The following is a 25,827-nucleotide window of genomic DNA, read 5'->3' as shown; positions in this document are numbered from 1 at the left end:
CTGTGTCCTCGCATGTTAAGTGCACGCACACAGTGCTGAGGCTTTGCAGAGAAGGGCCATGGCTCCCTGAGGAGACCAAAAAAGGCACATAGAAGTGACTTCTCAGCTGGCCCTTGCAGGATCCCTGGGTGCCTGTTCCTCTCCAGTCCAGCTGAGCAAGGAGGCTCAGGAATTAATGAGGATGGGGCTTGTGTCGCACGATGGTTCTAGGCCATCCCTCTTCCATGGCTCAAGTCCATTGAAGGCAGCCTCCAAGATCAGAGGGTTGCCTGATCCTCCTAGTGCCACAATCCCAGTCCTAGCTAGAACCTGCCATGGTTCTTCTCCCTAAAAGTTCCCAGGGGACAGGAGATAGGTGTTGCTTTTCTAATGGAGCAGGACCTCGCACGGACGGGGCCCTCCGAGCCTGCTAACACCCTGTTCGCACTGACTCAGCCCTGGAAGAGAGGCCGGCAGTGATGACCTCGCCCCTGTACCTGGAGATCATCATCTATTGCACAGGGGCCTTCCTCATCTCCTGCATGGTGGGGTCGGTCATCATCTACAAGATGAAGAGTGGTACCAAGAAGAGCGACTTCCACAGCCAGATGGCTGTGCACAAGCTGGCCAAGAGCATCCCTCTGCGCAGACAGGTAACAGAAAGTAGATGGGGGATTTGCACACTCAGCACCACCTCTCTCTCTGGGCCTCTAATGCCCTGCCCTCTCCATTGTCCCTAATCTACAGCTTTGGGCCTTGTTTTCTGGCTTCTGGGCAAGGCACAGTGGAATGTCATGAACTAAGTGCTGCAGAGTCTGTTTCGAGCTAGTGTAGCCCATGAATTTCCTGCACCCTCCATATCACACTGCAAGTCCTCCGGACCCCTGGGACATGGATTGGGAGGAAGTCCTATTTGGACGGAATGTGCAGCCAATAGCATGAATTTGAACTGTCCCCAGGGGCTGCTTAGAAGTGCAGAGGTGCAGGGTAGAGAATAGAACTGTCTGTATTAGTCCGTTTTCACGCTGCTGAGAAAGACATACCCAAGACCGGGCAATTTACAAAAGAAAGAGGTTTAATGGACTCATAGTTCCACGTGGCTGGGGAGGCCTCACAATCACAGAAGGCAAAAGGCACGTCTCACATGGTGGCAGACGAGAAGAGAGCTTGTACAGGGAAACTCCCCTTTATAAAATCATCAGATCTCGTGAGATTTATTCACTATCACAAGAACAGCACGGGGAAGACCTGCCCCCATGAGTCAATGACTTCCTACCAGGTCCCTCCCATAACGTGGGAATTCAAGATGAGATTTGGGTGGGGACACAGCCAAACCATATCAGCCATACCATACCCTTGTCCCCTGTGTGCCCACCCTTCCCCATGGGAGGAAATGGTACAGATGGCACAGGTGTGTGCAAGAATGACCATTCCCTCAGAAGCCTGTGCTCATTCTGGAAGGTGCTTTGGGAGTTAGGAATCCATAAGCTAAGGCAAAGTATTTGCAGAGTCAGGAGAATAGAGTTGTTACTGCAATGATCAGTTATAAAATGTCAAGCTGGAAGAGGTGCATTTGGTCTGCTTATTTTAAAGGTGAGTGAAGTCCAGAAAGGCCAGCTCGTGGCAGAAAGAGGTCAGTCCTAGAAGTTGGGCCTCCTGGTCTACCATGGTCTTTGGACCACTCTGTGTTGGGGAAAGAACATCAGATACACAGACATGTGCCTCTGCCATTGTTGGGAAGCCCTGACTAGGAATGGGAAGGAGTCACCCCTGTCCCCCCTTCTTGCTCTAGGGTGACCCCACTCTTCCTTGCAGGTGTCTGCTGACTCCAGTGCATCCATGAACTCTGGGGTTCTTCTGGTTCGGCCGTCACGGCTCTCCTCCAGTGGGACTCCCATGCTAGCAGGGGTCTCTGAGTATGAGCTTCCTGAAGACCCTCGCTGGGAGCTGCCTCGGGACAGGTAATAATACTTTAACTCCCAACTTTTTGAAGGCATTCCTTGCTTGCTATTCTAGTGGTGGAAGGTGTGTATACTAACACCTTCTGGGCGGTGAAGGTTCATGAAACGCCTGCAGAAACATTCATTTCCACTTTCTGCTTGCAGTTGGGTGAAATACAGAGGTGGAGATGGGGTGCCTCTCAAGGTTTGAACTTCAGCCCCAACTTATGCCACTCTCTGTTTCCCCTGAAAGACTGGTCTTAGGCAAACCCCTGGGAGAGGGCTGCTTTGGGCAGGTGGTGTTGGCAGAGGCCATCGGGCTGGACAAGGATAAACCCAACCGTGTGACCAAAGTGGCTGTGAAGATGTTGAAGTGTAAGTGATGCTTCTGTCCTTGCAAAGAAAATCTTGTCCCGTTCCAAGCAAACAGCAGGCCTCGGGCCCAGCAGAACAGCTTCTCTGGTGCCTTTGCTGCCCACCCCTGCTCCGCTGCCTGCTTGGGGTTACCTGGGAGTGGAGGGGGTGTTCTGCACCCTGGGATTGTTCTGTGACCTCACTCTGTTCTTTGGCGTCAACCTGGGCTGTGGTCAGGTGTTTATCTGGATCCGTCGCTTGCAGGCTTTCCTCACCACATCCCTGCCCACTCACTACCACCTATTGCAACAACGGCTCCCATGAGAGGGAAGACAAAACAAGTTTGGATGAAGTGGGGAGGAGAGAATCAAGTCCCAGGGAAAAGCAGCCCCTCGACACATACCCCACTCCCTTAGCCTTTATCCTGCCCTCCTCCCTTCCCAAGTAAATGAGTCTCAACGTGTTCTTTAAAGCGGACGCAACAGAGAAAGACTTGTCAGACCTGATCTCAGAAATGGAGATGATGAAGATGATCGGGAAGCATAAGAATATCATCAACCTGCTGGGGGCCTGCACGCAGGATGGTGGGTGCCGGCCAGACTGGCCTTCCCTGCCCAGCGGGGAGAAGATCTGAGCTGGGGTATCAGTCCCAAGGCCTCTCTCAGCCACAGTTAGGGAAGGGGGTTAAGAGAGGCTGCTTTGGCAGAGGTTAAAATGTGTTATCTCGGGATCTGGGCTCCGCTCATTGGTGTTCATTCGGGAATACAGATACCTAGATTCACACACGTGGTGTGTTAACAGAGGCAGCTGAGTAATTATGGTCTAAGAGCGCTAAGGCTGGGTGCAGTGGCTCATGCCTGTAATCCCAGCACTTTGGGAGGCCGAGGCAGGCAGATCACTTGAGATCAGGCGTTCGAGACCAGTCTGGCCAAAATGGTGAAGCCCCGTCTCTACTAAAAATACAAAAGTTAGCCAGGCATGGTCACATGCATGCCTATAATCCCAGCTACTCGGGAGGCTGAGGCATAAGACTTGCTTGAACCCGGGAGGTGGAGGTTGCAGTGAGCCGAGATCACGCCATTGTACTCCAGCTTGGGAAACACTCCCTCTGTCTCAAAAATAAAATAAATAGGCCAGGCACAGTGGCTTATGCCTGTAATCCCAGCACTTTGGGAGGCCGAGGCAGGTGGATCACTTGAGGTCAGGAGTTCAAGACCAGCCTGGCCAACAGGTGAAACCCCATCTCTACTAAAAATACAAAAAGTAGCGTGGCGTGGTGGCGCATGCCTGTAATTCCAGCTACTCGGGAGGCTGTGGCAGGAGAATCGTTTGAACCCGGGAGGCGGAGGTTGCGGTTAGCCAAGATCGTGCCATTGCACTCCAGCCTGGGCAACAAGAGCAAAACTCCATCTCAAGAAAAAAAAAAAAAAAAAAAAAAGAGCCAGGCGTTGTGCATGCCTGTAATCCCAGCTGCTTGGGAGGCTGAGGCAGGAGAATCACTTGACTCCAGAAGGTGGAGGTTGCAGTGAGCCAAAATTGCACCACTGCGCTGCAGCCTGGGCAACAGAGTGAGACTGCGTCTCAAAATAAACAAACAAACTGGGGCTCTTACCCCAATGTTGCTCGGGAATTTTCTGGACTATGCTGGGAATAATTATTTCTCTGATTTTCTTTGGGTAGTAGAATGGATTTCCTAGGTCCCCTAAGAGGAAGCAGGAGATGGGAGGTTGGCCGGGGTGTGCTGCTGGGGGTGGAGTTTCTTTGAGGTGAAGCCAAACCTGCTCACCTGCTGCTGGCCCCATGACCTCTTCTCCTGTGCCCGCAGGTCCCTTGTATGTCATCGTGGAGTATGCCTCCAAGGGCAACCTGCGGGAGTACCTGCAGGCCCGGAGGCCCCCAGGGCTGGAATACTGCTACAACCCCAGCCACAACCCAGAGGAGCAGCTCTCCTCCAAGGACCTGGTGTCCTGCGCCTACCAGGTGGCCCGAGGCATGGAGTATCTGGCCTCCAAGAAGGTGTGGAACCTGAAGGCTCCCCTGGGTAATGCCAGGGTGGGAACAGAGCCCCCCTAGTCCTCCAGCCTGTGACTTGTCATCTTGTGGTGGCATTGTGGATGCACTGAGCACTGGCCCTGTGTGTTGTCTTAGGCTCTCTGGGAACCGCAGAGTCGAGAACCAGTGTAGCCAGGTGGCCTTGGGGTCAGACTGATGTAGGGTCAGATCTGTGCACTGCCACTTTCTGCGTAGCCTCAGGCAGCTACTTAGCATCTTAAAATTCTTCAAATACAAAATAAGAATAATATCAGCTGGGTGCAGTGGCCAGGGAGGATTGCTTGAGCTCAGGAGTTTGAGACCGTCCCCACTGCATGCAACATAGTGAGACCCCGTCTTTAAAAAAAAAAAATTTAAAAAATTAGCTGGGTGTGCCAGTGCGTGCTGGTAGTCCCAGCTACTCGGGAGTCTGAAGTGGGAGGCTAGCTTGAGCCCAGGAGTTTGAGGCTACACTGAGTCATGATCACACCACTGCACCCCAGCTGGGGCGACAGAGCAAGGCCCTGTCTCAAAAGAAAATAAAGTATAACAATACCTGTTGTAGAATTGTTATGAAGATAAAATGAAACTGTGAGTGTTGAGTGCAGTGTTTGGTGTGTAAGGGCTGGCTTGGTTTGAGCCCAGCCCCATGTGGACTTGCTGTACTGGGAGGCAGGACCTAGGAGCACGCATCGCTGCAGACGCAGCAGAGGCATAAGGGCCAGCCTTTGGGGAGGGAAGGGAGGAGCGTTTGCTGTGATGAGAAGCCTGGAGCTGGCAGAGAACGTCAGAGGAGGGAAAGCAAAAGTTCAGGGACAAAGCAGTGTGGCAGGAGAAGTTCTATGAGACAAGTCAGCTAGTTGCATGGGTGGCTGCCCGCCCCCCCCAGCCTTCCAGCTCCCTCACCTCCCCGCCTCCCGCTCTCCCTTCCTCCTTCCTCAGTGCATACACCGAGACCTGGCAGCCAGGAATGTCCTGGTGACAGAGGACAATGTGATGAAGATAGCAGACTTTGGCCTCGCACGGGACATTCACCACATCGACTACTATAAAAAGACAACCAACGTGAGTGCCGACGGGGCCGCCCTGTGCTGGTGATTTCATCTGAGAAGCGAGGAGTGGGGTGGGCTGAGAACCCACCCCCCAATCCGTTCCCACCTGTGCCCTCATGGCCCTGCCTGGGGCCACCCCAACCTCCCCTGTGCTGCTTTCAGGGCCGACTGCCTGTGAAGTGGATGGCGCCTGAGGCATTGTTTGACCGGATCTACACCCACCAGAGTGATGTGTGAGTTTGTAATAGCAATTGCCAGGGAGGTATGGGATAGAGAGCTTCTAGCACTGTAGAGTCCTGCTTTCTCCCTGGACTGAGGAGTCCTCTTTCCGCCCCAGAGAGAAAAACAAAACATTGTGGCCATTCCCTCTGCTCCAGATGTTGAAAGGCTGATCTGTTCTCCACGCTGTCTCCTGGCACTGCCCTGGGTGGAGGATTCGTGCTGGGGGAGGGGAGGCGGAGAAGTTCTAACACCCTGTGGCTCTCCACCCATTTGCAGGTGGTCTTTCGGGGTGCTCCTGTGGGAGATCTTCACTCTGGGCGGCTCCCCATACCCCGGTGTGCCTGTGGAGGAGCTTTTCAAGCTGCTGAAGGAGGGTCACCGCATGGACAAGCCCAGTAACTGCACCAACGAGCTGTAAGCCCGAGGAGAGGTCGGAGGCCCTGAGCCAGGCCCTGGAGCAAGAGTGGGCTTGAGGGTCAGGGGGCTAGACTAGAGAGTATCCATCTCCAGGAGGCGGCCCTGACCTTACAGTTCTGCTGCAGGTACATGATGATGCGGGACTGCTGGCATGCAGTGCCCTCACAGAGACCCACCTTCAAGCAGCTGGTGGAAGACCTGGACCGCATCGTGGCCTTGACCTCCAACCAGGTAAGGCTGCCCATGCCAGAGCCAGAGCTCAGGCCGTCCCCACTGCATGCATGCACCTCCCTGAGCAGGGAGGAGGGGCCCAGCCCATCTTTGCTTCCTCTCGCCCATCACAGGAGTACCTGGACCTGTCCATGCCCCTGGACCAGTACTCCCCCAGCTTTCCCGACACCCGGAGCTCTACGTGCTCCTCAGGGGAGGATTCCGTCTTCTCTCATGAGCCGCTGCCCGAGGAGCCCTGCCTGCCCCGACACCCAGCCCAGCTTGCCAATGGCGGACTCAAACGCCGCTGACTGCCACCCACACGCCCTCCCCAGACTCCACCGTCAGCTGTAACCCTCACCCACAGCCCCTGCTGGGCCCACCGCCTGTCCGTCCCTGTCCCCTTTCCTGCTGGCAGGAGCCAGCTGCCTACCAGGGGCCTTCCTGTGTGGCCTGCCTTCACCCCACTCAGCTCACCTCCTCCTCCGTCTCCTCTGCACCTGCTGGTGAGAGGTGCAAAGAGGCAGATCTTTGCTGCAGGCCACTTCATCCCCTCCCAGATGTTGGACCAAGACCCCTCCCTGCCACCAGGCACTGCCTGGAGGGCCGGGAGTGGGAGCCGATGAACAGGCATGCAAGTGAGAGCTTCCTGAGCTTTCTCCTGTCGGTTTGGTCTGTTTTGCCTTCACCCGTAAGCCCCTCGCACTCTGGTGGCAGGTGCCTTGTCCTCAGGGCTACAGCAGCAGGGAGGTCAGTGCTTCGAGCCTCGATTGAAGGTGACCTCTGCCCCAGATAGGTGGTGCCAGTGGCTTATTAATTCCGATACTAGTTTGCTTTGCTGACCAAATGCCTGGTACCAGAGGATGGTGAGGCGAAGGCCAGGTTGGGGGCATTGTTGTGGCCCTGGGGCCCAGCTCCGAACTGGGGGCTCTGTACATAGCTATGAAGAAAACACAAAGTGTATAAATCTGAGTATATATTTACATGTCTTTTTAAAAGGGTCGTTACCAGAGATTTACCCATCGGGTAAGATGCTCCTGGTGGCTGGGAGGCATCAGTTGCTATATATTAAAAACAAAGAAAAAAGAAAAAAAAGGAAAATGTTTTTAAAAAGGTCATATATTTTTTGCTACTTTTGCTGTTTTATTTTTTTAAATTATGTTCTAAACCTATTTTCAGTTTAGGTCCCTCAATAAAAATTGCTGCTGCTTCATTCTTCTATGGGCTGTGTGAAAAGGGTGGGAATGTCCACTGGAAAGAAGGGACACCCACAGGCCCTGGGGCTAGGTCTGTCCCGAGGGCACCGCACGCTCCCGGCGCAGGTTCCTTGTAACCTCTTCTTCCTAGGTTCTGCACCCAGACCTCACGACGCACCTCCTGCCTGCTGCTTTTGGAAAGTCAGAAAAAGAAGATGTCTGCATTGAGGGCAGGAACCCCATCCATGCACTAGAGGTGCTGGGCAGAGAGTCAAGGCCCAGCAGCCATCGACCATGGATGGTTTCCTCCAAGGAAACCAGTGGGGTTGGGCTGGGGAGGGGGCACCTACCTAGGAATAGCCACGGGGTAGAGCTAAAGTGATTAAGAGGAAGGCAAGGGCGCGGTTGCCCACGCCTGTAATCCCAGCACTTTGGCACACCGAGGTGGGCAGATCACTTCAGGTCAGGAGTTTGAGACCAGCCTGGCCAACTTAGTGAAACCCCATCTCTACTAAAAATGCAAAAATTATCCAGGCATGGTGGTACACGCCTGTAATCCCAGCTCCACAGGAGGCTGAGGCAGAATCCCTTGAACCTGGGAGGGGGAGGTTGCAGTGAGCCGAGATTGCGCCATTGCACTCCAGCCTGGGCGACAGAGAAAACAAATGATGAAGGTCTGCAGAAACTGAAACCCAGACATGTGTCTGCCCCCTCTATGTGGGCGTGGTTTTGCCGGTGCTTCTAAGTGCAGGAGAACATGTCACCTGAAGCTAGTTTTGCATTCAGGTCCCTGGCTTCGTTTCTTGTTGGTATGCCTCCCCAGATCGTCCTTCCTGTATCCATGTGACCAGACTGTATTTGTTGGGACTGTCGCAGATCTTGCCTTCTTAACAGTTCTTCCTGTCCAAACTCCACCCTGCCCCTCAGGAACAGGGAGGGGGAATATTCTCCGAATGTTTTTGGTTTTTTGGCTGCTTGGAATTTACTTCTGCCACCTGCTGGTCATCACTGTCCTCACCAAGTGGATTCTGGCTCCCCTGTACCTCATGGCTCAAACTACCACTCCTCAGTCGCTATATTAAAGCTTATATTTTGCTGGATTACTGCTAAATACAAAAAAAAGTTCAATATGTTTTCATTTCTGTAGGGAAAATGGGATTGCTGCTTTAAATTTCTGAGCTAGGGATTTTTTGGCAGCTGCAGTGTTGGTCACTATTGTAAAATTCTCTTATCTTTGTTTCTCTCTGTAAATATGCACCTGCTAACATTACAATTTGTATTTATGTTTAAAGAAGGCATCATTTGGTGAACAGAACTAGGAAATGAATTTTTAGCTTTTAAAAGCATTTGCTTTGAGACCGCACAAGAGTGTCTTTCCTTGTAAAACAGTGATGATAATTTCTGCCTTGGCCCTACCTTAAAGCAATGTTGTGTGAAGGGATGAAGAATCTAAAAGTCTTCATAAGCCCTTGGAAAAGGTGCTAGAAAAATATAAGGCACTATCATAATTACAGTGATGTCCTTGCTGTTACTACTCAAATCACCCACGAATTTCCCCCAAAGACTGCACTAGCTGTCAAATAAAAGAGAGTGAAATTGACCTGAGAGAAAATGAAATGGCCATTTTACTTGGAGGACCAGATTGGGTCTCCTGAGGAAAGGAATCCAGTTTATCTAATGAAGATGTTGTGCCATCAAGGCACTGAGTCTGTCTGGTTTCCTGAGGGTTAAAAGATTAGGGCTGGGATCACCACAGCATTAATCAATACTGCCTTTCCGTCTCTTCTAATTGCCATAGGCTGGAGATCATCGGTCCCTTGGCCCTGCTAATGTAATGTATTGATCTCAGGTAAGTAAGATTGAGCATCAAATGAGGCAAGAAGTATCTGTCTCAATGTTAATGAGGTTGCTGTGCTTATTAGCCACCACTGGGTGGAGCCAGCGAGCTGAAGTTTCAGTTGGCATTAGGTGAAGCACCAGTCCGCTCTCAAATCACATTGGTCCAACTACTACCTGCTAGTGTGTGCTGGTGGTGAGTGGGAAATCTTTAGCCTAGATTTGGCATTACAGAAAAATTGATTGGACAGCACTGATGTGGCTCGTTTTGGAATGATTTAAGTATAGAATTAGACATGACACAGGTGCAAGGCCCTAGGTGTCACCTGTCTATTGTAGCAGAATTGTGTGTGAGACCCAGGCCACATCTAGCATCACTGCAGTTGGGTTTTTAGAGAATGCCTAAAGTGGCCGGGCATGGTGATGCATGCCTGTAATCCCAGCACTTTGGGAGGCTGAGGCAGGCAGATCACCTGACGTTGGGAGTTCAAGACCAGCCTGGCCAACATGGTGAAACCCCGTCTCTACAAAAGTACAAAAATTAGCCGGGTGTGGTGGTGCATGCCTTTAATCCCAGCTACTCCAGAGACTGAGGCAGGAGAATCGCTCGAACCCAGGAGGCAGACTGCAGTGAGCCAAGATCGTGCCACTGCACTCCAGCCTGGGTGACAGCGAGACTCCGTCTCAAAAAAAAAAGTCTAAAGTCATACCCAATGAGATCATTAGCGGCAGGTAGAGCCAAGGCATCTGCATCTATAGAGAAGGGAGCAGAGAGGAGAAAGCTCTGAAGCAGCCGGCACAGCCTTCCATTCCCTCCGCTGAGGAGAGCCAGGGAAGAAGGTGGTCAGTAAGAACCCAACTGCTAAGACTTGGTCTGGGCAGGTTCCCTCTAGGTGGGCCGTCAACAGTATTCAGGACCATTTCCACCGTACTGCCCCACATGCAGGTCTTCGCACACAGAAGGGATCTATTTCATAAACATGCTAACTAGAGGTGTAACTGTTTCATTACCCCGGGAGGCTCAAAGAGTTGGTGGTTAATGATTTACCAGAACACCACTAGCTGGGGCTAGATGTAAGGATCGCTGAACCCAACAGCCAAGCACCCTAAATGATGAGAACAACGAAACATCCTTGACTTTTCTGAGCTGTTAGCAGAAGAGTGGGAGAAGAGGTGTATCAAGTGGCCCGGGTCCCTTGACCAGGTCACTGCTCATTCCCACCCTGCTCGGAGGGAAAGCCAGAAGGAACTGTAGGACAGCCCAGCAGTACCTGTGACTCATTCAGCTAAAACAGAATTGAGCGAGTTTAGCTAATCCCTTTCCCACATTTAACACCTGAAATGTGGACTAATGAAAACACCCGTCATTTTCGAAATGGGAAAATGTGAATCACCTCGATGGGCAGGATCCATGACTGCTGTGTGTGCACAGTAGGGATTCATCATTCCCAAAGAACTGGGCTTCATCAGTGGGACATGGTGGGGCTTCTCTGATGGAGCAGAAGTTTAGAAAGCACTGCAGAATGCATATTCTTGCCGTGAAGTGCTGGTGACATTCCTCATTTAGGTGATCCCAGACAGGACAGTTGAGTTTTACTTGTTTTAACTGACTGCTGTCTAACCACAGCAAGTAAAGAAATCTAATTTTATCACCTACAGGCTGAAATACCTTTGGCCTTCTAACCACTCCCCAGGGGAAGAAAGCCCTTAGTCAGCTGGATGGCAGTTTATCTATTATTTCAGTATTATTAATACTGAAAACACCAAACATAAGTAGCCTAATGTAATACTTGTTGCTGGGTAGCACAGGGATTATATCAGACCTTCACAACCCCTATGACTAATAGTCTTATTTGTGAAAGACAAACTGGCCAGAAACACACACACCCAAGACAAACAAATGGTTAAGGCTTAAACCCTTAATTATGCTTCCTAGCAAAATGGTGGCTAATGAAAGCCATATGTGCTAGAAGAGTGGCTGCCTCACAGATTGCGGCTGCCTCACAGATTGCTGCAGCCTCTGCAGGCCCAAGAGGGGGCTGTCAGAAGCAGCCAAATCTTTCTGATTGCCAGTCTGTTTCTCCAAGAAGCTTCATTATATCCAGAAAGATCTTACTGGGGAGTATATCCATCCCATCTCATAAGGTACTTTGTTTCCAGAGTGCTGATCCTACTGGTGGATCATTCAGAAAGTTAATCAGGTGCTCCTAAAATGGTTTTTGGAACTTCCAAGTTCTTACTCAGAATTCCAAGCCATAGGAGACAGAGGTATCTAAGGTGCCAAGCTGACTCCACTGTGCAAAAAATTTCCTCTCTTAAGGGACGTACACAAACTAAAAAAACAACATGATGGGGGGTGGGCTTTATACAAAGTTGAGTGGAGTGACAATGGTACAGAGGAAATGGGACTTTGCAATTTTATTTTTTAAGTGGTCTGAACTTGGTCTCACTACCCACATCACCTGGAATGGTTACCAGGCCTCAAAGGACTGCCCCACGGGCTAAACGGCTGATCCACTCTGAAGCCAGACAGTCTGATCTGGGAGGTCCTTTACAGATGCCACTGTTGAGGGCCGGAAGCTGAAGAGAGTGAGCTTCATCCTCAAGTAGTCCTTATGCTCCTTTTGAACTAGCCTTGCTGTTCTGGGCCGTCACTTGTGATTTGGCCTGGAGTGTCTAGGCGTAAAAAACATAAGGACTGTAGGCATTAGTCACAGACGTGTAAGTTCTTAAGGAGTGAATGCCATTTTTGTTTTCTTAAAATAGTGACCACAAAGTCAAATCTGAGATTATAATTTACCTTGGTAATAAAAGATAAAGGAGATTTACAAAAAACAAGGTCTGTGTGTGCCTTGGGATGCTTTTCTGGGCTTACCCCATCTGTGTCTTCGTAGATTCTCTGTCCTACCAGCCATGTCTTTGGTCCACAGGAGCCACTTCCCACTTCAACTCTCCCACAACCTCCCCACTGTTTACTCTCTTCATGCCCTGTGCTCTTGCCCCAAATCCCTTCACCCAATTGGGAAAACTGGATGATAGATAAGTAATTTCTTATTTACGTGCATTTCTCTGGAAATTAAAGTTGCTTTCCAGCTAGTATTTCCTCACATCAGAAGCCTGGGTAAAATAACACATGGAAACTATTTCCACCTGGCACTTAAGAAAAAAAGGGTCTGCCTATATTGTAACTGACTTCTACACTTAGCATGTTTTAGTCTGACCCACAATTGTATTTTTTTTTTTTTTTTTTGGATAGTTGAAGTAAAAAACATAGTGGTTATAAGATGACTAAAGTTCAGCCTACAATTTCCTGTTTGGACAACAGGAAGAATTGTGCAGTGTTTTGCAACAGGACTAATTCTAGATTCTCACTGCCCTTAAAGATAACTAGAGGGAAAGGGTCTTCTCTTTCTTTTTCATTTATTAAAGATACTTACAGCTTCTTTAGAAGAAGTGATGGATCCTTTAGGTAATGAAATAGGTGTTGATGGTGTTTCGGGTGATGATGTAACCGGTGGTGGCTGTATAAAGTCTTCATCCTTAAACATCAGAACTGAGAGTTGGGTTACTGATTTAAAAGAAAATGTGTATTAGTCTACAGCCCACTACCTTGACTACCAGGAACTTGTCACAACTACCTCATATCCTGGCACAGGATTCAAAAGGCAAAATCTGGAACCTAATTACATATAGCCAAATATTAAGCTTCCTCTTAGAAACAGATCAAACAGTACAATAAATATTCCTTATTAAGGAACATTATTGTATTGAATTTCAATTTCATTAAGGGGATTAAAACAGGAGAAATTGACCCATTGCTATTTTCATTTTTTAATCTAATTAACCAAATGGAAAGTAACTGTCTAACCTTAGTTCCCTTCAGTTGAGGTGCAAGATCCACCACATTCTCTTTAGATTCAGTGAAAGTAGGTAATTCCATAAGAATATCAGTCTTTGGAGCCTGGGGAGATAAACATTTTATATATCATAAGCTTTCTGCTCTTCCTAAAACCCAGAAACTTTTACAGTAGTCAATGCCTTTTTTTTTTTTAGCACTATTTGCTTTCCACTAAATCCCTAACTTCCTCCTGTAGCTACACCCTTTATGAGTAACATACGAAATATGCCCGACATAGCAACTTAGTATTATTTCTCTTTGAGTTTTGAGTACTTTATATATAAAAGTTGCACTCTGATAGATTCTAGCATTTAAAATAATCATTAGCAATCCACTGATGGTACTGGTCCTGCCGTCGGCCTCAAAAAAAAAAGCCATTTCTCAATTCTTTTTTTTCTTTTTTTTTTTTGGAGATGGAGTCTCGCTCTGTTACCAAGGCTGGAGTGCAGTGGCTCGATCTCGGCTCACTGCAACCTCCACCTCACGGGTTCAAGCAATTCTCCCTGCCTCAGCCTCCTGAGTAGCTGGGATTACAGGCGTCTACTACCATGCCCACCTACTAATTTTTGTATTTTTAGTACAGACTGTGTTTCGCCATGTTGGCCAAGCTGGTCTTGAACTCTTGACCTCAGGTGATCCGCCCGCCTCAGCCTCCCAAAGTACTGGATTACAGGCATGAGCCACCGCACCTGGCCTCAGTTATTTTCTAATAGCATTGATGTAACTTGGTCTATGTTACATCTTTTTCATTTTTAGTATCTAATAATAAATGATGAAATTGCCTGATTTACTAAAATGGTAAGCTCCTGTAATGCAAGGAAGATGGGGAGAGGAGTGGTATTAAAATAGATAACGATAAGAATGGGGGTGGTGATGGAATAGCTAGCTAACCTATCTTTAGGAATTAGATTTGAAAAATAAATACATCACTGTGCTTTGGAAGTAATTTGTGTACTTTGGAGGGATAAGGCTACATACATCCAAAATTAACAGTATATTTGATGTCTCTATTCTTCACAGAACCTAGCATGCTACTTGTTCTCATTTTGTATATATACATGGAGAAGAGAAGTTTAAAAACATGAGTGGGAAAAAGCCAATAAATCGCTTAGGAGCTTATCATTTTGTCCTTAATTCCGTTCTCACCCACTCCAGAAAGCAACATCTCGATAAAGAGCTTATGGCCCTCTAGAATAATTCTGAGAACCCAAATTTAGCTGAGACAGTGAGCTCCTCCAAGATTTCCTTGCCCCTGACAGCAATCTAAGAATGACGATTAACTTTGGTCTGGCTCACATGAGCGGATCCAACAGTTGGATAGAATAAGAACCCACTAGCCTGCCTTTTAGAACATGGTCTATACTCTGAAACTGCTCCTAGTCTCCCTAGAGTTTTTCCTGGACAAATCCCAAAACCAGATTACTCCAGAAATATGAAAAGGGAAAGCAAGATGGTGTTTCCTGAAGTTGGGTTTTCCTTGGCTTGTCCAAGGAGTCAACAGCATAATTAGGATGTAAAACAACTGGCCCTCACTTAGCACTTGGACTAATCCCCTAAACCACAGTGTAGCATATTCCACAAGAGTCTTTGCTTTCTTACTCATGCCGGATTCTGAGTCAGACAGGAAGCCACCAGCTAGAGAAGCGGGAGGCCCTTTCTGATGGGCCCAGAGTAAGATACTGTAGTGACTGGACCAATCCTATGCTCTTCCCTACAACACCAGGAAGAAAAATGACTAAGGAAATGAGTTGAAGGACATTCTAGATTAGCCATTCAGTGCTTAAAAACAAAGGAATCTGGACCAATGAAATAGAACAGGAACCATTCAGTCTAAAAGGAGAAAGCAGAAACCCCCACACCCACACACACCAGTCTGCTAATGAAGATAAGGAAAAGGAATAAACTGCTCCTATTAGTAAAATTCTCAATCAAGCTGGGCTCAAAGGCAGTAGCAGCCTTAAGGCTGGAGGTAGTCCGAGTGGCTTCAGTTTTCTGTTTGTTTTGTTTTGTTTGAGACAGAGTCTCATTCTGTTGCCCAGGCCTGAGTGCAATGGCGTGGTCTCGTCTCACCGCACCTCCATCTCCCAGGTTCAAGCAATTCTGCCTCAGCCTCCCAAGTAGCTGGGGTTACAGGCGCCCACCACCACGCCCAGCTAATTTTTGTATGTTTAGTAGAGACGGGATTTCACCATGTTGGTCAGGCTGGTTTCAAACTCCTGACCTCAGGTGATCCACCTACCTCTGCCTCCCAAAGTGCTGGGATTACAGGCGTGAGCTACTGTGCCTGGCCTTCCTTCGTTTTGTTTGTGGTTGGTTGGTTGGTTGGTTTTTTAAGGAATTTTTAAAACACATAAAGCCAGTTGGGCCAAATTCTAAAAGGCCAAAAGAAATGTATGCTCTAACTGCAAGAGTACACCAAGTGTTTGTGGAGAGGCCTCAGCTGGATGGACGTCGAGGGTTTCCATTAACCCAGGTACTCACTTCCCCACTGAGTGGTATCTCAATCGGCTTGGGCTTCACATCTATCAGGTAGAAGGTGCGGGACAGGAGCAAAAGGGAAGGAGGGACGTTCTCCTTCAGGTGGAGGTCCTGCCACTGGAGAACGGGAGGGGAACAACACGTGAGAATCACAGAACGCCAGAGCCAGAGTGATCCGCGGTCATCTACCCTCCCTCGCTGACAGCTTCCCACCGCCCCTGCCCCTCCCGCCAAGTCGCTCAGGTGATGAGTCACGGCAGAACACGGACAGGAGCCCACTCCTGGCTTCTGCACTAAGGGGGTACCCTGCAGCCTCCCTCACTATGGTGGAATCACTCTCAGAGAGGGAGAATTCAATTAAACTCTCAACCCAACTGTGGATCAAAGTAGTCAAGTATCTTCTCTTGGACAAAGTGTAGATAATGTGAAAGAATAAGTCACAGCCTGGGTAACACAGGGCGACTGTCTCTACAAAAAAATTTTCCAATTATCTGGGTATAGTGGTACATGCCTGTGGTCCCAGCTAGGAAGGCTGAGGTGGGAGGATCGCTTGAGCCCAGGAGTTTGAGGCTGCAATGGCCTGTGTTAGTGCCACTGCACTCCAGCCTGGGCAACAGAGTGAGATCCTGTCGTCTTAAGATCAGTAATATATGCACAAAAGATAAAATTCAAAAGGTACCATGAAAAGTATTCACAAAGCTTGTGCAGTGACAGTGTCATAGCCAACGTGCAAGAAATACAGGATTTTAAGGATCTTTCTCTACAATGTGCTGTCTTCCCACCAGAGGTGGTCCCACACATGAGAGGAAAAAGTGACCTAACATGGTTTCCAAGCCACGCCATGGCTGGTATCCTAAGATCATCTGTGCATTCTTCATGGCATTTTTTACAATGATGAGAATGAAATGTAACAGGAGTTACTCCTTTGTTTTAAAGCATTGATGCTCTTAAAGTACAAATATGCTATCTAAGGAAAAATATTAAACATGGGTTACCATAGTGTGTGTTGGTTTGGGGCACTAATTGAAAAGCAGCCCCAGGTGGGCCACCAGGCAAAGTGGGGACCTCCAGACAGATTCACACAGATGACAAGCCTTGAACTGAAATTTTTGCCAGGACCCTTTACACTACGTGGAGTAGGTCAAAATTCTAAGGTGGCCCCAAGACACCTTGTCCCTGCAGTACCCACACCCTCTCCTAGTTATTCAACAGTATTCTGGCTGCTGTGTGAAGGGATTCTACAGGTGTAACGGAGGTCCCAAGTCGGTTGACCTTAAGATAGGGAGATTCTTTGGATGGGCCTCACCAATCACATGAGACCTTAAATCTGGGGCTAGAGGTCAAACACAGGGGAAATTGGAGATTTCAAGCATGAGGAAGCTCTGGCATATGAGAAGTTCTCTGATGCTGGCTTTGCAGATGAAGGAGGCCAAGAGGCAAGGAACACAGGTGGCCACTAGATGCTGAGAGTAGCCCAGGGCTCACGGCCAGCTGGGAAACAAAGACCTCAGTCCGACAGCTGCAAGGAACTAAGTTCAGCCAACAAACTGAATGAACTTGGAAGCAGGTCGTTTCCCACAGCCCCAAAGGAACACAGCCTGCACTTCTGACCTACCAACTGTGAGCTAATATACCAGTATTGTCCACTAAGTTCATGGTCATTTCTTAGGCAGCAATAGAAAACTGATAGAGATCCCAATCAAAGTGAAAAATCAACCTAGTCCTTCAGCATCCCACTGCTCAATGAAATAAGGCAAATTAGGTAAGATGGTTCACTTGCAAAGGAGAAATCACATAAGGAGGTCTGCATATTGTAGGAGAGAGTTCTAGGGAAGAGGACCCCGGAGGGGCGCTGCTACTTGCCTCCGTGAGCTGTTGTCGCAGTTGTTCCTCGGTGAGACCCAGTGATCTCATCCCTCGGGCCCTACAGGCAGCCTGTAGTTCTGATACACTCAATGCTCTCACCCCTTCTTTGGCAATTATCTGAAAGAAATGTAAGGGATGGAGTTGGAGCTTTTGATTCCAATTTTACGTAATCCCTAAATTCCAGCAAATCAGTGGAAACAGAATCAGAGGCTTGGACACTTTGTCCCCTGCACTGGCTGCTACTGCAAAGGCAACGTAGGGAGGTGAGGTGGCAGTTGAAATAATGGGAATCCTGCCAACAGGTATTAGCAATTAGCAATATCAGGGATATTTATACAACTCCTCCCCAACATTCTGTCATCAGAGTAATTATTTCCCCTCTTGATCTGTATTTTGTCTGGTTGTGACATATCTACTTTTCAATGGCAGATTTATGGTTCATTAGAAAAAAGTTCACTTGAAAAGCTCACAATGTACCATTTGTTGCATGTCCCTGTAGTGTTCTCCCCTGCTGTCCCCCCAACACCCCCAGAAATGGCCCTAACACACTGGTCCACAAAACTCCCTCAGTAAATAACAGTTTCTGCTTGGCGTAACCCAAAACTATGGTATTTCTGGGACCAGTGTTGTTTATTCCAAAGCTCTAAGAGCAACAACTGAAATCTAAATGGGGCCAAAGGGATCACGCTTTCTCAGTTCTGGGAAACCTGCTCCCCCAGGCGGCATGCTTATAAAGCAGCTGATTCTGAGTCAAGAAACATTCCTTCCATTTTTTTAAAAAGCCTAATTAGTAGTTATAGTCCAAGGGTGCCTTTCTTCTACAAGGTGTTGAGGCTCTGCTTTTCCTCCCAGCATTATGCTTTGCATACCAAGCCAACTACCCCTTCTTGGCAGGCCAATGCGCCCAGCAGAATATTGACTTTGGCACCGGCTTCCTGGTATGAGAGCAGAAGTGTGGGAGCAGAGCTTTGTCAGGAATCTACTGAGCTGCTATTTCCTTCCCAGCAGGTCCTAACTGCTTTAGATGAGTCCCAGCTAAGACATCCAAATTACTAACTGCTTATGATGGCCTTCTCAAGAAATGGGTAAGGGGATGACAACTCCTCAAATGAGTAATCAAGGTTCAGGTTGTCATGGTAATGGTTGTTTAAACCACTCATTTTGTCAGAACCCAACATGACCAGACCCAACAGAAAATACTGCACTTCTACCCAGGCATGGTGGCTCACACCTGTCATCCCAACACTTTGGGAGGCTGAGGCGGGCGGATCACTTGAGGTCAGGAGTTTGAGACCAGCCTGGCCAACATGGTGAAGCCCTGTCTCTACTAAAAATACAAAAATCAGCCAGGTGTGGTGATGCGTGCCTGTAATCCCAGCTACTTGGAAGGCTGAGGTGTGAGAATCACTTGAACCCAGGAGGTGGAGGTTGCAATGAGCCAAGATTGTGCCACTGCAGCCTGGGTGACAGAGCAAGACTTCGTCTCAAAAACAAAAACAAAAAATACTGCACACTTCATCCCACAGGCACCCTAAGGTATGTCCCGAAACCTTGCTAATTCCCTAGAGCTATGGTTAAGCTCTTACTTCATCATCTGCTTTTATAGACTTTAGTTTCATCAGGAGCTGAAAGCGGAGCAGGTTGTTGGTTCCAAACGTCTGCAATTCCAGCAGTTTGCAAAGGGCAACCAGCTGAGGGCGATCTAAGTGTTCCAGGGCCAGCTGGTCCTCAAATAGTTTGGAGAAGCGAACTATCTCCTTTGTGCTGGGCTTGTGGCCTGTCTGGACCTATGCAGTGGGACAAAGAGGCCAATTAAAATGTGTTTTCTACTTAATTTAACTTTCCCAATAGGCTATTTGAAAAAGACATCAAAGCATTTATGGGACTCTGTCTGACATCTGGAAATAGGCCTCGTGGTATAAAGAAAAGATATCCATCTGAAGTCAAACTACATCAGCTGAAAAATCAGGAGTTCGGAAGTTTGACTCTAAATCTACTGTTCTTTCCAAGAAGTTATCAATGTCTTCAACATGTTGATTACTTTAAGACAGGCTTTTCTGCAAACTACTATCAATGTTTATAATATTAAATGTTTATAATATTGTATGTTCATAATTTAGATATTTGCAATTCCAAAGATGGTGAACAATTTGGGAAATCCATGATGACATGCGTTTTTCATAGAACACCCAGCCCCGAAGTTGTTTGGCATTACATAAAAGATAGACACCTGCTTAACGTAGGATGAGAGCTGTGTAGAGGCATCGCCCATCTTGGCTCTGTTCCTCCTTGCCATTTCTGTCATGGTTTCTTGAAGAAATTTTGCTAGTTCCAACTTTACAGCCATTTTCTTTTTCTGTTTTTCTTCCTTAATGGTAGAAGAATAAAAGTTACTCAATCCTTCATGATTGCAAATTGGTAGATAAAGATGGGAGAAAAATAACTGTCTCCTTGTTATTGCTCATCCCTACATCATGTAATAACATGATTCTCAGGCATAGCTGAATGGGTTTGTGAGACCAGAGCAAGTAAAAAGCAGCCTCTATTTGGAACTTGTCTCCTTACTTTTTGTTACTAATACAATAATCATAAGCATTTGATAGATCCAAATGTTCCCCCAATGGGAGGCTTTATCATTATTTAGCACAAGATACTATCTCTCTCTCTCTCTTTGAGATCAAGTCCCACTCTGTTGCCCAGGCTGGGGTGCAGTGGCACGATCTCGGCTCACCGCAACCTCCATGTCCCAGACTCAAGTGATTCTCCTGCCTCAGCCTCCCGAATAGCTGGGATTACAGGTGCATGCCACCACACCTGGATAATTTTTTTTTTTTTTTTTTGAGATGGAGTTTCGCTCTGTCACCCAGGCTGGAGTGCAGAGGTACCATCTTGACCCACTGCAACCTCTGTCTCCTGGGTTCAAGCTATTCTCCTTCCTCAGCCTCTCAAATAGCTGGGATTACAGGCACACACCACCATACCTGGCTGATTTTTGTATTTTTAGTAGAGTAGGGGTTTTCACCATGTTGGCCAGGCTAGTCTTGAACTCCTGACCTCAAGAGATCTGCCCGTCTCTGCCTCCCAAAATGCTGGGATTACAGGCTTGAGCCACAGCGCCCAGACAAGAATGAGATACGATCTCTTAACCTGGTGCAAACTATCCAGTCTGCCAGTTGAGCTAACTCCTTGTTTGAGTGGCCCTGGGTTTTTCTTTACAAACAAAGAAAACTAGGAAATGGACTCTACCTAATGTGGCTTACAGTTTAACTAGAAAACAGACATAAGTAATTACAATACAGTGAGTTAAGTGCTCTAACAGACATGAACACAGCACTACACAGAAGAAAAGTAAATGGACACTGTGTTGGCTGGTGTTTCTTAATCCTTGTTAATCATTGGAAATGTAGTATGGTAGCATTTTCAAAATAACCACAGTCAGGACTCAGGGTGGTAAAGAAGAACAGGAATCTATGTGTATTTTTAAGTTGCCTAGGAGATTCTAATGATCAGCCAATCATAAGAATCACTGATTTTTAGATAGATCTTAAAAGATATAGCCAAAAAAAAAAAATAAATAACACAATAGCATGATCAGAACCCACTTAGTGGCTGGATGAGGTGGCTCACACCTGTAATCCCAGCACTTTGGGAGGCCGAGGCAGCTGGATCACCTGAGATCAGGAGTTTGGGACCAGCCTGGCCTGTCACGGTGAAACCCTGTCTCTACTAAAAATACAAAAATTAGCCGGGCCTGGTGGCGCATGCCTGTAATTCCAGCTACTCAGGAGGCTGAGGCAGAAGAATTGCTTGAACCTGTGGGGAGGATGCAGTAAGCCGAGATCACGCTACTGCACTCCAGCCTGGGCAACAGCACGAGACTCTGTCTCAAAAAAAAAAAAAAAAAAAGAACCCACTTAGTCATCCATTTCATTCATCCATATCCTTCCATCCATCCATCCGTCCATTTATTTATTGCACATCTACCATATTAGGTACATTTATTGCACATCTACCATATTAGGTACTGGGGATAAAATGAGCAACAACAGGTAAGAATTCCTGCCCTCATGGAACTTTTAGTGTAGTGGGAGAGACAAACTTTAGTGACTAATGATAATCCCATAATTCCTCACATTAATATAGAAGCATAATGGGTAAGTGCTATGAAAGAGAAATACAAGGTACTGTGATCTGATGTAAACAGAAAGCTCCTCTCTCCATGGAACAAAGCAAACAAGAATTTTCTGAGACTGTGGCCATGATGTAGACTTATTTGTATGTTTCAGGGAATGAGTGGTGTTCAGGAAAGAGGTAACATTTAGATAAATCACTTCCTCTATTCCCCCCATCTTCCTGAATTCACTAATACTTTCCTTGGAATGTTACGGCATTAATTCTAGATGCTGATTATTTTAAATGTAAGCAAATTAAACCATTGCCAGGCAGTCAAATGTTGTAATTTGATTTATCCTGTGAAGGTATGCCGAATTTGTCTTCAAGTCTTTTTTTTTTTTTTTTTTTAAGACAAAAATCTTACTCTGTTGCCCAGGCTGGAATGCAGTAGCACAATCTTGCCTCTTGGCAACCTCTGCTTCCCGGGTTTAAGTGATTCTTCTGCCTCAGCCTCTGAAGTAGCTGGGACTACAGGCATGTGCCACCATGCCAGGCTAATTTTTGTATTTTTAGTAAATACACGGTTTCACCATGTTGGCCAGGCTCGTACCGAGCTCCTGACCTCAAGTGACCCATCCACCTCGGCCTCCCAAAGTGCTGGGATTACAGGTATTAGCCACCACGCCTGGCCTTCAAGTCTTTATTCCTATTGTCAATTTCATAATGTATTCTCTGTCATCTCTCTCTTGGGCTAGCATTCCAGCTGGTTTCCCTTCCTTGGCTCTATCCTCTGCTGCCCCTCCTGCCAGCAAAATTATTCTTCCAAAACATAGATCTAATCATGTCATCCACCCAGCTACCCTGCTTCAAACGTTCCCTTTCCATTATTCACCATGGTCAAAGAGAAAGCCTAAATTCCTTAAGCTGGTGGATGCCTTCCAACCTGACCCCAACACATCACTTTGTCTGTTTCCTCTCATTGACGCCCTGGAACTGCCTACTTCAACCACAAATAACCAGTGGTCTCTGATTACATCATACTCTCTTATGCCACTGAGCCATGTTAAATGCTATTCCTTTTATCCAGAATACCTTTCCCAGACCATAGTAAAATGCCACTTACTCTTTAAGTCTCAGTTCCAAAGTTACCTTTTCTGTGAAAAATTTCCCAATCTTACTGATTTAAAAGTTGCCCTTAAAATTAGCTGGGCGTGGTGGCAGGCGCCTGTAATCTCAGCTACTCAGGAGGCTGAGGCAGGAGAATTGCTTGAATCTAGGAGGCGGAGGTTGCAGTGAGCCAAGATTGTGCCACTGCACTCCAGTCCGGGTGATGGTGCGAGACTCCGCCTCAAAAAAAAAAACAAAGTTGCACTTTTTGTCTTCTCGTAATGTTTTGTTCACACTTTCTTACCATATGCTGTCTACGCTGTCTAGTAGAGTGGCACAGAAGGGGGAGAAGGAAAGAGCTGCCTCTGTTTTCTCGCCTGCAGAGTGACTGCCACACTCAATGAAGGCTCCCTCTTCTCAGGGGCTGCTGAACTGTCTGTTGGGCTGATTAAATCGTACCTACTGTTCCACTAGTCACCGCGGTAACAGTGGATTTTTGTTTTCTTTATTCTTTTTTTTTAAAACAGGATCTCACTCTTGCCCAGGCTGGAGTGCAGTGCAGTGGCCTGATCTCAGTTCACTGCAGTCTCAACCTCCTGGGCTCAAGCAATCCTCCCGCCTCAGCCTCCCAAGTAGCTGGGAATTCAGGTCCATGCTACCATACTTGGCTAATTTGTTAAAAAAATTTTTTTTTAGAGACAGGGGTCTCGCTATATTGCTCAGGCTGGTCTTGAACTCCTGGGCTTAAACAATCCTCCCACCTCGGCCTCCCAAAATGCTGGGATTACAGAGATAAGCCACTGTATCCAGCCTGTTCTCTTTATTCTTTTGACAGTTAAATCAAGTTAGAATTTAGTGGAGAAGAGAAAATCTTTTCAACAAATGGTCCTGGAAAAGCTAGATATCCACATACAAAAAAGAGAGAAATGAATCTATATACTGACATTACAGTTTTCATAAAAATTAACTCGGTCTGGCACAGTGGCTCACGTCTGTTATCCCAGTACTTTGGGAGGCCGAGGTGGGCGGATCACCTGAGGTCAGGAGTTTGAGACCAGCCTGGCCAACATGGCAAAATCTTGGCTCTACTAAAAATACAAAAATTAGCTGGGTGTAGTGGCACATGCCTGTAATCCCAGCTACTTGGGAGGCTGAAGCAGGAGAATCGCTTGAACTGAGAGGTGGAGGTTGCAGGGAGCCGAGATCGCACCATTGCACTCCAGCCTGGGCGACAGAGCGAGGCTCCGTCTCAAAAAAAAAATAAATATTAAATAAAAAAATAAAATGGATCACAGACATAAATCTAAGACACAAAACTATAAAACTTCTAGAATAAAATAGGAGAAAAATGTAGGTGACCTTCAGTTTGGCAATAAGTTATTGGCTACAACACTAAAAACATGATTCATGAAAGAAAAAACTGATAAGCTGGATGTCATTAATGTTGAACGCATTTGCTCTGTGAAAGACATGGTTAAGGAATGAGAAGACAAGCCACAGAGTAGAAGAAAACATTTGCAAAATATATATCTGATAAAGGACTTTTACCCAAAATATACAAAGAACTCAAAATAATAATCAGAAAACAAAAAAACCCAATTAAAAAGTCAACCAAAGGGCTGGATGCAGTGGCTCACGCCTGTAATCCCAACACTTTGGGAGGCTGAGGTGTGTGGATCACCGGAAGTCAGCAGATCGAGACCAGCCTAGCCAATATGGTGAAACCCTGTCTCTACTAAAAATACAAAAATTAGCCAGGTGCGGTGGTGGACACCTCTAATTCCAGCTACTCGGGAGGCTGAGGCAGGAGAATCACTTGAACCCAGGAAGCAGAGGTTGCAGTGAGCTGAGATTGCACCACTGCACTCCAGCCTGGGTGACAGAGCCAGACTCCTTCTCAAAAAAAAAAAAAAAGTCGACCAAAGATCTAAACAGACACCTCCCCAGAGAAGATACACAAATGGTAAATAAGCACAGGAAAGATACTCGACAGCAGGAGACTGCAAATTAAAACAGTGAGATACCACTACACACCTGCTTCGTGGCTAATGTCTAGAGTACTGACAACATCAAATGCTGGTACTCTCATTTGTTGCTGGTGAGAATATAGAACAATACAGCCACTTCAGAAGACAGCTTAGCAATTTCTTAAAAGCTAAACATAGTCTTACCATAGGATCCACCAATTACTCTCCTAGGCATTTACCCCAATGAGTTGAAAGCTTACATCTACACAAAAACCTGTACATAAGTGTTTATAGCAGTTTTATTCATAATTGCCAAAAACTGGAAGCAATCGAGGTGTCCTTTCATAGGAGAATGGATAAACAAGCTGTGGTACAGCCATACAATGGACTATCATTCAGTGATAAAAAGAATTGAGCCATGAAAAGAACCTGAAATGCATATTGCTAGGTGAAAGAAGCCAATCTAAAATGGCTACACACTGTATGATCCCAAAAATATGACATTCTGGAAAAGGCAAAACTACAGAGACAGTAGAAAGATCAGTGGCTGCCATGGGTTGGGGGAAGACAGGAGAGGGACAAATAGGTGGAGCACGGGGACTTTTTTTTTTTTTGAGACAGGGTCTCCCTCTGTCACCCAGTGCCTCTGGAGTGCAGTGGCACTATCATAGGTCATTGCAGCCTTGACCTCCTGGGCTCAAGTGATCCTCTTGCTTCAGCCTTCCGAGGAGCTGGGACCACAGGCATGAGCTACCGTGCCCAACTAATTTTTGCATTTTTTGTAGAAATAGGGTCTCACTATGATGCCCAGGTTGGTCTCAAACTCCTGGGCTCAGTCGATCCACCTGCCTCAACCTCCCAAAGTGCTAGAATTACAGACATAAGCCACTGTGCCTGGCCCACAGGGGCTTTTTAGAGCAGTGAAACTATTCTGTATGATACTGTGATGGTGGATACATGAAGTTATGCATTTGCAAAACCCACAGAAATGCTTTAACATAAAGAGTGGACCCTAAAGTATGAGCTTTAATAATAACATGTCAATATTGGTTTTTTTAATCATTACAAATATAGCACACTAATGCAAGATATTAATTACAGGAGAAACTGGGATGGGGTGGGGTGGGGAGAAGTAGTACTTTCTGCCCAAGTTTTCTGTAA

General features: G+C 47.0%; 2 protein-coding genes across 7 annotated transcripts in view; one reads left to right on the top strand and one right to left on the bottom strand.

Annotated features, from left to right (window-relative positions):
* The window catches only part of FGFR1 (fibroblast growth factor receptor 1), a 55,208-nt gene extending 47,790 nt beyond the window's left edge, over positions 1–7,418 (top strand). For all 3 annotated transcript variants that reach the window (XM_058433357.1, XM_058433356.1, XM_058433358.1), the window contains 10 exons: positions 436–632; positions 1,795–1,940; positions 2,173–2,294; positions 2,747–2,857; positions 4,099–4,289; positions 5,247–5,369; positions 5,519–5,589; positions 5,855–5,992; positions 6,121–6,226; positions 6,340–7,418. In XM_058433357.1, coding sequence (XP_058289340.1) covers positions 436–632; positions 1,795–1,940; positions 2,173–2,294; positions 2,747–2,857; positions 4,099–4,289; positions 5,247–5,369; positions 5,519–5,589; positions 5,855–5,992; positions 6,121–6,226; positions 6,340–6,516 — 1,382 coding nt within the window. In that variant the 3' untranslated portion in view covers positions 6,517–7,418. The remainder of the gene's footprint in view (positions 1–435; positions 633–1,794; positions 1,941–2,172; positions 2,295–2,746; positions 2,858–4,098; positions 4,290–5,246; positions 5,370–5,518; positions 5,590–5,854; positions 5,993–6,120; positions 6,227–6,339) is intronic.
* Positions 7,419–8,357: 939 nt separating this feature from the next.
* Positions 8,358–25,827, bottom strand: part of LETM2 (leucine zipper and EF-hand containing transmembrane protein 2) — a 17,859-nt gene continuing 389 nt past the window's right edge. Inside the window, exons 1-8 of one of the 4 annotated variants that reach the window (XM_058433359.1) lie at positions 23,004–23,121; positions 19,710–19,847; positions 19,066–19,266; positions 17,477–17,596; positions 15,617–15,730; positions 13,106–13,198; positions 12,675–12,776; positions 8,358–11,913 (exon numbers count right to left, since the gene is read on the bottom strand). In XM_058433359.1, coding sequence (XP_058289342.1) covers positions 11,851–11,913; positions 12,675–12,776; positions 13,106–13,198; positions 15,617–15,730; positions 17,477–17,596; positions 19,066–19,266; positions 19,710–19,847; positions 23,004–23,006 — 834 coding nt within the window. In that variant the 5' untranslated portion in view covers positions 23,007–23,121 and the 3' untranslated portion in view covers positions 8,358–11,850. Of the gene's footprint in view, positions 11,914–12,674; positions 12,806–13,105; positions 13,199–15,616; positions 15,731–17,476; positions 17,597–19,065; positions 19,267–19,709; positions 19,848–23,003; positions 23,122–25,827 lie in introns of those variants that run through there. The other 3 variants (XM_032144447.2, XR_009211569.1, XM_058433360.1) reach the window with 3 other exon arrangements.

Source organism: Hylobates moloch, unplaced genomic scaffold (genome assembly GCF_009828535.3).
Source record: "Hylobates moloch isolate HMO894 unplaced genomic scaffold, HMol_V3 SCAFFOLD_22, whole genome shotgun sequence".
Taxonomy (NCBI): domain Eukaryota; kingdom Metazoa; phylum Chordata; class Mammalia; order Primates; family Hylobatidae; genus Hylobates; species Hylobates moloch.
Note: the sequence above shows the minus strand (reverse complement) of the source record. Positions and strands in the feature narration are given on the sequence as shown.